The sequence below is a fragment of the Pan troglodytes genome, chromosome 19 (genome assembly GCF_028858775.2).
Source record: "Pan troglodytes isolate AG18354 chromosome 19, NHGRI_mPanTro3-v2.0_pri, whole genome shotgun sequence".
NCBI classification, from domain to species: Eukaryota; Metazoa; Chordata; class Mammalia; order Primates; family Hominidae; genus Pan; species Pan troglodytes.
The window spans coordinates 31,954,418-31,967,845 of NC_072417.2; the positions used below are offsets into that span (position 1 = coordinate 31,954,418).

At 40.0% G+C, this 13,428-nt stretch overlaps 1 protein-coding gene across 8 annotated transcripts in view; it reads right to left on the reverse strand.

The window, feature by feature from the left end:
• The window catches only part of AP2B1 (adaptor related protein complex 2 subunit beta 1), a 147,275-nt gene that overhangs the window by 73,404 nt on the left and 60,443 nt on the right, over positions 1-13,428 (reverse strand). For all 8 annotated transcript variants that reach the window (XM_054670950.1, XM_063798696.1, XM_003953061.6 and 5 more), the window contains exons 11-13: positions 12,140-12,305; positions 9,930-10,028; positions 1,097-1,356 (exon numbers count right to left, since the gene is read on the reverse strand). In XM_054670950.1, coding sequence (XP_054526925.1) covers positions 1,097-1,356; positions 9,930-10,028; positions 12,140-12,305 — 525 coding nt within the window. The remainder of the gene's footprint in view (positions 1-1,096; positions 1,357-9,929; positions 10,029-12,139; positions 12,306-13,428) is intronic.

The following is a 13,428-nucleotide window of genomic DNA, read 5'->3' on the forward strand; positions in this document are numbered from 1 at the left end:
AAGCACAGACTGGGAGAAATTCTTAGAAGTTAAATAGTCTCATCTATAGAATGTTAAACATGTTTGCCTACAAGGAGAAACACCCTAACTTACTATAAGGACTAATCCTTATGAAGCTCACATCTCCTCTGGATTAAAATTATAGCACCTGCTGTAAACCCAAAGATTCAACTCAATTATGAAAGATTAATAATCTCCTTGGGTGTTGCTGTTTTTTTTCCTTTATCTGTATCCACAGTCTATTTACATAGAACCCAAAATGCTGACCACGCCAATTTGTAAAGCAATAAATCCTACACTTTGGCCATTCACAAAAACCACTTAAACAATAATATATATTAGACGATGGTACAAGACACTCATTAATAGAAGCCCAATTATTCTAACTACTCTGGGAGGAAATCCTACTTCAATCAAGGTCTACTATGATTGATGAAGGAATCAGATTCTGAAAAGATTCTGAGATACCCATTATAAGAGTTTATTAGAGTGTTTCTTCTCCCTAATTAGAATTTTAAGATAGCTACAAAGCAAGAGCTCCATGTTACCCAAGAGCCTTTTCATAACAATTTCCTTGCTGATATGGCCAATATAAAAAAGTACAGGTAACTGAAAAACTAAGTCCACATAGAAGTCAGGCTTTTTTTTAAAAATAAAACAATACTGAAATATTATTTCATTAACAGCTTTACAGCATAAGTTATACCTGCTAACTATCCAGAAGGCTCAACAAAAGCTACAGTAATGGATCAAGATGGCTAAATGTATACACAGGCTTTTTTCCAAGTTTTCAACTATGGGGTTATTTCTAGTCTCTTCTTACTGCAGACTTAAGCAACTTTCAGACTTTATCAATTTAGAAGGTCTTCACCACAATTTTCTAAAGCCATAATGTACTCCTAGATTGGAACACAGAGGAGTCTTTCACCCATTTTATGCGTGGTCACTGGTATTCAGATGGAGCTCCCTGGGGTTGTATAGTAGTAGGTGTCTAAAAACGTACAGCAGTTCTTTTCCAGACTATAAAAGCATAAAGAAGAGCAACTCTGTCTAAACAGAGTCATTTCTCACTCAGAGACAGTTCACACCTTCTTACCTCCCATGATGAATTGGCAAGTGTTTACGATGAATTCCATGACTTCCTTCCACAAAAGCATTGGGAGGCTTATGATACACAGAGGCCAAAGAACCAATGTGGCAGATTAGCTCATCCAGCAGAGTTGGCTCAATAAGGTCCGTCTCCTCAGAGATCAGTGGCTTCTCAGACAAGACTACTTCTTTAGCTGTAACAGGGTCAGTTGAGAGAAGGCGCCAATAAATATAGCCCCGGTCTCGAAGGTCAGGATTATCAGAATCCTAAAGAAAAGGCAAAGGCAAGGAGGTGGAGATGAAACTGTTCTCCATACAGAAACCCAAACTGCTGGATTTATCATCAACCAATGTTGTAGTGATTTATGCAGACTGGGTATTAAGAAGATACTTCAGGCTGGATGTGGTAGCTCGTAGCTCATGCCTGTAATCCTAACACTTTGTGAGGCTGAAACAGGCGGATCACTTGGACCCAAGAGTTTGAGATCAGCCTGGGCAACGTGGCAAAACCTTGCCTCTACAAAAAATATAAAAAATCATCAGGGCCAGCCAGGCGCAGTGGCTCATGCCTGTAATCCCAGCACTTTGGGAGGCCAAGGGGGATGGATCGCTTGAGATCAGGGTTTGAGACCAGCCTGGCCAACATAGCGAAGCCCCACCTCTACTAAAAATACAAAAATTAGCTGGGCTTGGTGGCGTGTGCCTGTAATCCCAGCTACTCAGGAGGCTGAGGCAGGAGAATAGCTTGAACCCAGGAGGCAGAGGTTGCAGTGAGCCGAGATCACGCTACTGCACTCCAGCCTGGGCAACAGAGTAAAACTCTGTCTCAAAAAATAATAATAATAAAAATAAAAAAATTATCAGGGCGGGGTGTAGAGCCGCATGTACCTGTAGTCCCATCTACTCAGGAAACTGAGGGAGGAGGATCACTTGAGCCCAGGAGGTTGAGGCTGCAGTGAGCCATGACTGCACCGCTGCACTCCAGACTGGGCAACAGAGTGAGACTCTGTCTCAAAAAGCAAACAAACGTGTTAACTCAACATGGTCCTAATATAGTCATAATTCCGTAATCTCTAATGTTTCAAGGGATGTAACTATAAATTAAGATGGGTTAATCCTAAGACTCAAATTCAAACAGAAATAAAGAATAGAAAAACAATGTTTAATCTGGCAAAAGTTAACTGGTTGAGACGGCCTTAGGACATAAAAATTTTTTAAACTAGGGCCGGGCGCGGTGGCTTACGCCTGTAATCCCAGCACTTTGGGAGGCCGAGGCGGGAGGATCACCTGAGGCCAGGAGATTGGGACCATCCTGGCTAACACAGTGAAACCCCGTATCTACTACAAATACAAAAAATTAGCCAGGCAAGGTGGCACATGCCTATAATCCCAGCTACTCAAGAGGCTGAGGTAGGAGAATCACTCGAACCCGGGAGGCGGAGGTTGCAGTGAGTGGAGATTGTTTCACTGCACTCTCGCCTGGGCAATAAGAGCAAAACTCCGTCCCCCAAAAAAAAATTTTTTTTAACTGCTTTAAATATTAGCAGGCTTATTAATAACATATATTATATCTTCCATATATTGTACCCATACCTTCTTCCTTCATTCAAATATTTATTAAGTATCTCCTATTGAGACACTGGCTAAGCCCTGGAAATAAAGAGGTAACAATACACTGCTTGACTTTAAGGAGCTCACATAATATTAACTATTTCAATAGAGTATGAAAGGTACTATTATCTAAATAATCAAAAACTGCTAAAGAGAGGACATAACTGCTTCCAAAAGGAGTAACACTTGAATTTGGTGGTCTTGTTTTGTGCTATGGTGGTTTTTAAATAATTGTATACGTGTTCATGGCTAAAAAGAAATTATTACCAAACACACCACATCACAATTTTTAAGTGTGTGACATAAAAAAAAAATCTCCCCCAATTATCCAACCCTTCTCCATCTCAACTCCCAATCCCCCAAATAGCCATGATTAGTAATGTGGTATATATCTGTCCAGATGGGTCACACAAACACACACACACACACACACAAACACTTATTTCATATAAAACCAGTTTCATATTATATATACTGTTCTGAAGTTGCTCTCCATGTTGATATATACGACTGCACTTTTCCACTGTAATGCCCACTGCACCATTAATTATTAGTCCACTATTGAGGGACATTTTCACTGTTGCCCATTTTTCCCTTTCTACCTTTATTATTGTTTTATTTGTATGTATGTATGTATGCATGTATGTATGCATGTATTTTGAGACAGAGTCTTGCTCTGTCACCCAGGCTGGAGTACAGTGGCGTAATCTCGGCTCACTGCAACCTCTGCCTCTCGGGTTCAAGTGATTCTCCTGCCTCTGTCTCCCAAGTAGCTGGGATTATTGGTACGCACCACCACACCCAGCTAATTTTTGTATTTTTAGTAGAGACAGGGTTTTTCTATGTTGGCCAGGCTGGTCTTGAACTCCTGACTTTAAGTCATCCGCCCACCTCAGCCTCTCAAAGTGCTAGGATTACAGGCATAAGCCACCGTGTCTGGCCTATTGTTTTCTTTATTGTTTTTGTCATCATTATAAAGTGGCAATAAATATCCTGGTACCTACCTCAAAAGTATGTCTACATGATGGCATTTATTTATGCACGAGTTGTTCCAACAGCAACTTATTAAAGGCAACAATAAGTCCCTGTTTCAATTTCTATATTTCAAACTCATAACCAGACCGGGTACAGTGGCTCATGCCTGTAGTCCCAGCTACTTGGGAGGCTGAGGCAGAAGAATCATTTGAACCCAGGAGGTGGAGGTTGCAGTGAGCTGAGATCAAGTCACTGCACTCCAGCCTGGGTGACAGAGTGAGACTCTGTCTCAAAAAAAAAAAAAAAAAAACAACAAACCCCCAAAACCCAAAAAACTCATAACCAAACAAAAAACATTTTCTTTAAAACAGGACAATCTGAGGGCTTCCATTTTAGTTTCTAAGTGAGCAGATGAATTGATTCACGATTTAGCCACTTAAGGCCCTTATCATCCAGTTCAATAGCAGTAGTTACCCTGATGTTTTTGACTATATAGATTTAAATGGTTTTTCTCAGTCACAGATTGTTTAAATTGCACTCATAATGGATTGGTGGTTAGAGACGAAAAGCATATAGAACATTGCAATACAGCAAATTAATAAAATATTAAAACAGTAAATTTTATCTCAAGATAATCTTTACATTTATAACTTGCATTATTCTAATAGAAATGTGTGTATGTGTATATGTATATGTATACATATGAATGTCTTATCAAAATGTCTCTAGTATTTGAAATGCCCGGGTTAAAAAAAAGAAACAGTGATAATTATATCTAATTTAGTTGATTTTGTTTGTGTGTGTGTGTGTGTGTGTGTGTGTGTGTTTGTGTGTGTGTGGGGAGGGGGGGCACTGAGGGACTAACTTGCTCCTAAGTGTTTATAAATAGCAGCCTGAAACCTCCTCATTTAGATCTTCATTTGAAAACAAAGCTTGAACATTATAAAACAAAAACAAGTTGATTTTTTTAAAAGAGCAGAATACAAGTTTCTCAAAATATCAGGTCAGGGAAGCAACTCCTCTCTCCCACATTTTTTTATACATAACATAAATGTTAAATTTTAACCTATATATGCAGTCCTTAAAGCACATGTACTTTAGAATTTGTAAAGTATGGTTTTTATTACACAATTAAACACTGCATTTATCTTATTAACTTAGAAAATTCAGTCTGTCTTTATGGACTAGTAATATCTTAAAGGTATTCAACTTTATAATACATAGTTTAATAATATACTCATCAAAATAAAATGCTTTTTCTTCAAATTATTTCTCCCATATGTAATGTAAACAATTTAACCAAATGACCAAACAGAAAAATTCCTATAGGGATTCACAAAATTCAAAAATCTCAGCCAGGCACGGTGGCTCAGTAATCCTAGCACTTTGGGAGGCCAAGGTAGGCTGATCACTTGAGGCCAGGGGTTTGAGACCAGCCTGGCCAAGACGGCAAAATCCCATCTCTACAAAAGGTACAAAAATTAGCCAGGCATGGTGGCAGATGTCTGTAATCCCAGCTACTTGGGAGGCTAAGGAGGGAGAATCACTTGAACCCAGGAGGCGGAGGAGGCTGCAGTGAGCTGAGATTGCACCACCGCACTCCAGCCTGGGTAATAGAGTGAGACTCCATCTCAAAAAAAACAAACAAACAAAAAAAACAAACAACAAAAAAAACCATATATATATATATATATATATAAAAAATTTGAGAGTTCCTCTACAGATTATTCAAAATGCTGCAATATGGCAAACTACTGGAGATAGAGTTACTGGATCAAAGTCTAAATAGACACTAACTTGAAAAACACAATCCTATGAGAAATGAGTGCAGATCTCCCAAGGCTGAAAAGTCAGGAGTAGGGAAGAATCTCCTACTGCTCAAACTCTGTCGTTCTGAGGGATGACCTGTTAGGCCTACTGTAAGCCAGTCCTCACCAACTGCCTCACATTTTACATGGAGGCCACAGTAATTCAGACCGTCAAGACCGAGATAAATAAAAATACAGGACCTTTTTGTGATCTTAAGTTGCCATTAAATGTTTGGTGACTCAGATAATTTGGTTTTGGATCTACTGTAGTGCTAGACCCATAGGCTTTCCTCAGGGGAAGAGGTCCCAAAACAATACTTACCAGGCCAGCACTAAAACAGTAATTCTTCAACTATAATGTGCATCAACATTTTAACATACCAGGAATGCCACTGAAAGTGCAGAACCCAGGGGCCATACTTCAGAGATTCTGATTCATTACATCAGAAGTAGGGCCTAGTAATTAGTATTTTTAACAAGCAGCCCAAATGATTCTGATGATGGTGGCCCCTAGTTCATAGACAGAAAAACATGAAGACTTCTATTCCATGTATCACAAAGAATAATTACTAACGTCTAGACATTTTTTTGTTTTGTTTTGTTTTGTTTTTTGAGACAGAGTCTAGGTCTTGTTGCCCAGGCTGGAGTGTAATGGCACGATCTTGGCTCACTGCAACCTCTGCCTCCCGGGTTCAAGTGATTCTCCTGCCTCAGCCTCCCGAGTAGTTGGGATTACAGGCGCATGCCACCACGCTCGGCTAATTTTGTATTTTTAGTACAGATGGGGTTTCTCCATTTTGGTCAGGCTGGTCTCGAACTCCTGACCTCAGATGATCTACCTGCCTCAGCCTCCCAAAGTGCTGGGATTACAGGCGTAAGCCACCATGCCCGGCCTTTGTTTGTATTCTTTACTGAGTTGAAGTGAATATTGTATTGAATTTCTGTGTAACAGGTAAGAGAAAAAGATAAATTTTTGAAATGAAGCCTCAGATTCAAGGGTTGGGTTTTTCCCCCTAACTAATAATATTTTTAATTATACTCCCATTTTACTTAAAAGCACTAAGATTTCACATATACTTCACTTAATTCTCAGCACAGGTAAAGAACAGTATTAATTAACTCTACTATAGAGACAGAAGAAAAGCAGTATGAAAGAAATTTGCTCAGTCATGTCCAGAATCAGTGGAAGTAGCATCATCAGAACCTCACTACCCAATTTAAGTTAACACAATTCAGCCGACCACATTGCATCCTAAACTTAAATTGGTACTCACTAGCCATAAATATCTAGGTTCTTATTTCACAAACTTGGGGAAAAAACAGAAAACTTCCAGGTAAAAAGACTTACATAGGCATACTTATTCTTTTTTTCTTTCTTCTTTTTTTTCCGAGACAGAGTCTTGCTGTATTACCCAGCCTGGAGTGCAGTGGCATGATCTCAGCTCACTGCAACCTCTGCCTCCTGGGCTCAAGCGATCCTCCCACCTCAACCTCCCAAGTAGCTGGGATTACAGGCGTGTGCCACTATGCTCCGCTAATTTTTGTATTTTTTGTAGAGATGGGATTTTGCCATGTTGCACAGGCTGGTCGAATTCCTGAGTTCAAGTGATCCGCCCGCCTTGGCCTCCCAAAGTGCTGGAATTGCAGGTGTGAGCCACAGCACCCAGCAGCATACTTACTGTTTTATGATAACTTCTCAGACTTCATTAATTAATTGGACAGAAAAAGCAAGCCTCAGCCGGGCTCTGTGGCTCACACCTGTAATCCCAGTGCTTTGGGAGACGAAGGCAGGAGGATCACATTAGGTCAGGAGTTCAAGACCAGCCTGGCCAACATGGTGAACCCTCATCTCTACTGGAAAAAAAAAAAAAAATTAGCTGGGCGTGGTGGCATGCACCTGTAATCCCAGCTACTCAGGAAGCTGAGGTAGGAGAATTGTTTGAACCCGGGAGGTGGAGGTTGCAGTGAGCCGAGATCACGCCACTGCACTCCAGCCTGGGTGACAGAGCTAGACTCAGTCTTGAAAAAAGGCAAGCCTCGAGAAGTTGCTTATTATTTATAGTATGAAATAATCATCCACAAAGACCTTAAAACTAGCAAACACACATATACATATGGGTTTATGCTCAATATTGCTTCAGGCAGGGAATAGGTATTCTCCAAGTCATTCTTAACCTTCAGACTAGAGAGGAAGCATAGCACAGTGGACAAGACCATGGACAAGACCTAGAGCCAGACTATCTGAGTCTGAGTCCTAGTTCTGCCCCATAATAATTAGGCCTCTCTGAGTTTCCTCATCTATAAAACAGAAATCGTTTACTAACCCTTACTAGGATTAAGTGAGTTTCTAGCCTGTCCTGTTCTAGGAAGCTTATGAAAAATGCATCTAAGGCTAAAGAGCGTTAATTAAAACCAGAGTCAGGAAACTGCATGCCACAATGGCCTACATAGTTTCCATGGGAGATTGTTAAATGTGATTCTAAGGTTTCAAACAACCAATATGGAAAAGAAAGCTGATCAGGCATGCTACACTGATACACAGAAAAATCCAAAACTTGTTAGAAATTTGATGGGGCTTCATAAAGAAGAAAACATAATGAAGTAAGTAATGACTCTGATAACAAGCTAACAACAGATCCAAACAGGGTAGTTTCCCATGACGACTGTTATTACTACAGACTGATAGTATTTTAGTATCAGCATAATTTAGCAAAAGCAATTTTATTAGGGGTCAAAAACAATGCAGTCCAGGTATCCAGATGTCTATTAATAATGCTTGATTCAGAGGTGAATTTCAGACTATCTGTAAGAACAGCACTACCGTGTATCCTTTAAGCAATCCTTCCTAAATACTTTATCTCAGTCAAATTTTGATAAATACTTAAGAGGTAATGAGACTGAGTTTGAAGTCTGGCCAGAATTCGTAATACAGCTCTCCTATGGTGCCTGTTAAATACAATCACATAGGCCTTAACAGACAATGATGATAAGGTTAAGAACTTGTGAAAACAGAGGAAACTACTAAACATACTTGCTTGAATATTTACAGTAAGCAGAGAGGAAGAAAGGCCAAAATTCTCTTTAGAAATTGTTTTGACAGAATGTGAGCTGCTCTAATAATGTCATTCTATGTGACCACTTACAGCAAGCTTGTCCAACCTGAGGCCACATGTGACTCAATACAAATTCGTAAACCTTCTTAAAACATTATGAGATTCTTTTGCGATTTTTTTTTTTAGCTCATCAGCTATTGTGAGTGTATTTTATGTGTGGCCCAAGACAATTCTCAATTCTCCTCCCAATGTGGCCCAGGGAAGCCAAAAGACTGGACACTCCTGACTTAGGAGTTTAAAATTAAAACATGAAAGAGAGTACAAAAAAAAAAAAAAAAAATTGGCTGTGGGGGGTGTGGGAGGAATAAAGAAATTGTTTTGAATTCATCTTAGAGATGCAAATGGGATCCAGGAAATTAGAATGCTCAATTCAATACAGATAATATTAACCACTGATGTTTATAATTGCTTTGCTTCAGGCAGAGGAAGATGCTTAAGAAAGTTTTTAAAATACTTCAAAAAGCTCATACAAATAAATTTTTTTAAGTTGTAATAACAGGAAAAATTATGGCTCAGAACTAGGCAAAGTACTGTGAAAGGGTTTTAAATTTTGATTACACACCAGTATAAAGGGATGACAAAGACAGAAAAATGGTAAACTGGATATCTGAATCATATTCCATTTGCAGACACATATCGCAACTCTGACAGCCTGCTAAAAAGCCGGCCTGTTAGCAAATCCATTTATGAACATTACTAAATCATCAATGGACTGATGATCATTATACTAGTTACACTAGAAAACCTAATTATTTTGATTTCTGTGGATCTAATATAATGACCTGATATTTAAAGCCAGCTGCCACTTTCCTGAGATCTGAATCCATCTAAACTTCTTTTCTTTGACCTAAAAAACGAAATAATTCCAAGGAGATCCAAATATATCAAATAATACAAGGAAGCAGCATAAACACTTAATTTCTGTGAGAAAGGCAACTACTCTGGAAGGTAGAACAATGCATGAAACTTTGCTGAGGCATCTATTATCTCCACATGGTACTTTCATTTGAAAGCTGAAATGAAGTCACAGTGAAGCAGGTACTATCAGATCACGTCATTTTCATCTAAGTATGTCCTTCACTAAACTAAGAGTCTAGGTTCAATTTTCATGAATTATGAAAACTGGAATCAGTCAACTCATTTAAAAGCCATAGAATTAGCTACAATTCAGTTGAACACGTAAAAAGGCATGGTTTTAATATTTTAACAGGATCTAAAGGCCATACTTCCTTCAAATAAAGCTTCCCCAAATGAATCCCCTAGGAAGAGTTTCATAATTTCCTACAATTTGAAACAAGACAAATCAACATCTTGCTTTTTCCAGATTTCTTACCTGTGTTGCCAAACTCAAGACCTGCTGGACTAGCTCCTGTGTTTCTGATGGTTTCTTGAGAAACAGCTTCACTATGGCAGTAAGCAGAGTGAGCTGCACCTAAACAGACATAATTTGTGATAGAGTGAAAGAATGGCACTGGCATTATTCCCTGCCATCATCTCCAAAGTGGTGTTTCCCCAACTATGAATTACTATGGAGCCTTTCTGATTTTGGTTAAGAGACAAAAGGCTGAAACTCAATCAATATCAACAATAGCAGTCAAAAGTATTCGTGGGAAATACAAAGGTATTCAACCGAAAACTCTACCCTTTTAACTTCAAAATGCATTTTTGGCACAAAATATTGCCTGTTTCTAAGCCAGATAGTTACCTGTGTTTATTATTATTATTATTACTATTATCATTTTGAGACAAGGTCTCCCTCTATTGCCCAGGCTGCACATCCATAGCTCATTGTAGCCTCAAACTCCTGGACTCAAGCAATCCTCCTGCCTCAGCTTCCCAAGTAGCTGGGACTACAGGTGCAAGCCACTACAACTAATTTTTAAAATTTTTGTATTGTTTGTAGAGTTGTAGTCTTGCAATGTTGCCAGGGCTGGTCTCATACCCCTGGCTTGAAGCGATTCTCCCGCATCAGCCTTCCAAAGTGCTGGGATTACAGGCATGAGTAACTGAGCCTGGCTTGTATTTCTTAAAGTATATGTTAACATACTGATGGTGATAAAATTGGCTCCTGAGCAAGTCTTTCATTATTTACTTCTACCAAAAGCTACAATTTGGGGGGAATTATGGAATCATCTGTCATACTGGGGCAAGAGCCAAGACAGTAGAATTATGTCAGATTACAGCCTATTAGGAGTTGGCTGCTAAACCACAAAGCTATTGACTTGTACATACTCCTTGAATTAGGTCTATTAAAATTGCTATAGTAGATTACATACATGATTTTCTATTTGCTTTGAGTACAAATGCCAAGAAAAAAGGGCTTAATAATTTATTGGCTTCCTGGTCCCGTGGCTCTAATTTTGGTAGGGGAAAGTGAGAAGCAGTCTCAGAATTTTCATCCAAAGATAATCTTTTCAAACCTCACCACAGCCTCTAGCGAAAATCCCTGCTGTAATGAGCCACAGCCATTACTAACAGAAATGTGTAGTCATTCTTAGGTGACAGAAAATAAAAAAGTAGTGGTAACTACTGCTCTAAGCCAGTGGTTGTCAAAGTGTGGTTCCGGATTGCCAGCAGCAGCATCACCCTGAACCTTGTAAGACATGCAAATACTTAGGCACGTCTCAGACCTACTGAGTCAGATACTCTCGGGGTGAAGCCCAGCAACATGTGCTTTAAAAATGCCCCCCAGGTGTTAATAATGCTCACTGAAGTTTGAGAACTACTGGTCTGAGTTATGTAGGTTTTTAACATTAGAAATCAGTAAAACTGGCCAGGCAAGGTGGCTCACACCTGTGATCCCAGCACTTTGGGAAGCCGAGGCAGGTGGATCACCTAAGGTCAGGAGTTCGAGACCAGCCTGGCCAACATGGTGAAACCCTGTCTCTACTAAAAATACAAAAAATTAGTTGGGAGTGATGGTGAATGCCTGTAATCCCAGCTACTCGAGAGGCTGAGGTGGGAGAATCGCCTGAACCTAGGAGGCAGAGGTTGCAGTGAGCCACGATCCTGCCACTACACTCCAGCCTTGGCAACAAGAGTGAAACTGTCTCAAAAAAAAAAAAAAAAAAAAAAATCAGTAAAACTGGCCAGGCACAGTGGCTCATGCCCGTAATCCCAGCACTTTGGGAGGCCGAGGCGGGTGGATCACCTAAGTTCAGGAGTTCAAGACCAGCCTGGCCAACATGGTGAAACCCTGTCTCCACTAAAAATATAAAAATTAGCCGGGTGTGGTGGTGCACACCTATAATCCCAGCTACTTGGGAGGCTGAAGCAGGAGAATCGCTTGAACCCAGGAGGCAAAGGTTGAAGTGAGCCAAGATCCTGCCACTGCACTCCAGCCTGGACAACAAAGCGAGACTCTGTCTCAAAAACAAAAACAAAAAATCAGTAAAACTGAGAAGAGACATCCCTGTTGGGAGAAAAATGAACATACTATATGTAAATACAGACACAGAAGAAACTGCCTATAACCTTTGCTTTCTCTGAAATCTCCCCAAAGACATCTAAAACTACTAGAATAGACAAGAGACAAGAACTTACCTGGGTGCTTTCATCGTGAAAACCCTCCAGGAAGCTTTCTAGTAACTCATCTGCATTGTCAATTCTTTCAGCATATTCTCCCACAATCCAAATCATAGCTGCTCGAGCATCTGGCTCATCCAGCGAGTCTAAGTTCTCACACAGAGTGGCAATGATACTTTCATACCTGATGAAAAAAAATGACCTATGGTTATTGAGGGCAAAGCTAAGAACTATATTTAACAGTGAAGGCTAAAGGCAAAACCACAAACAAGGGACCCTAAACCAAACCACCAAACTGTAAAAGCTTTTAGTCAAGAGAACGAATAGGTTTTAAGTCAGAAGATTTTAATGACTTAAATTTCCCTTCAATTATTTTTTAAGACCTAGACCTTAAAACCTTTATAAAAATTCATCAGATGTTCTTTTGTTTTGTTTTTTGAGACAGGGAGACAGGGTCTCACTCTTGTCACCCAGGCTAGAGTGCATTGGCACGATCATAGCTCACTGTAACCTCAAAGTCCTGGGCTCAAGCGATCCTCCCTCCTCAGTCTCCTAAGTAGCTAGGACTACAATTGAGTGCCACCACACTCAGCTAAATTTAAAAAATTTTTTTGTAGAGATGGGGGTCTTGCTATGTTGACAGGCTGTCTCAAACTTGTGGCCTCAAGTGATCCTCTCACCTTGGTCTCCCAAAGTGATGAAATTACAGGTGCGAGCCACACTGCCATTTTTACAAGGAAAAATTAACCTGTGGTGTAAGATAATACGACTACCTTGTATTTGTAACAATCTTTCATATAAGTACATTAGAAAATTTTCCTATTGTTCCATTTTGCCTTCATGGTAGAGAGGAACAGAAATTCCACTTTATTTTTAGGCAAATGAAGTTAGACAACAACAGTGTCCAGAGAAGAAATGGTAAATCTGTCCCTTAATCCACTTATCTCTCCTTTTTATAGAAGAGAGCTTGCTTTTTTTTTTTTTTTCGAGACAGAGTGTTGCTCTGTCACCCAGGCTGGAGTGCAGTGGCACGATCCTGGCTCACTGCAAGCTCCGCCTCCCGGGTTCATGCCATTCTCCTGCCTCAGCCTCCCAAGTAGCTGGGACTACAGGTGCCCGCCACCACGCCTGGCTAATTTTTTTTATATTTTTAGTAGAGACAGGGTTTCTCCATGTTAGCCAGGATGGTCTCCATCTCCTGACCTCGTGATCCGCCCACCTCTGCCTCCCAAAGTGCTGGGATTACAGGCGTGAGCCACCGCGCCTGGCCCCAAAGAGATCTTTCTTTATGTTAGTTCTTCTAAAGG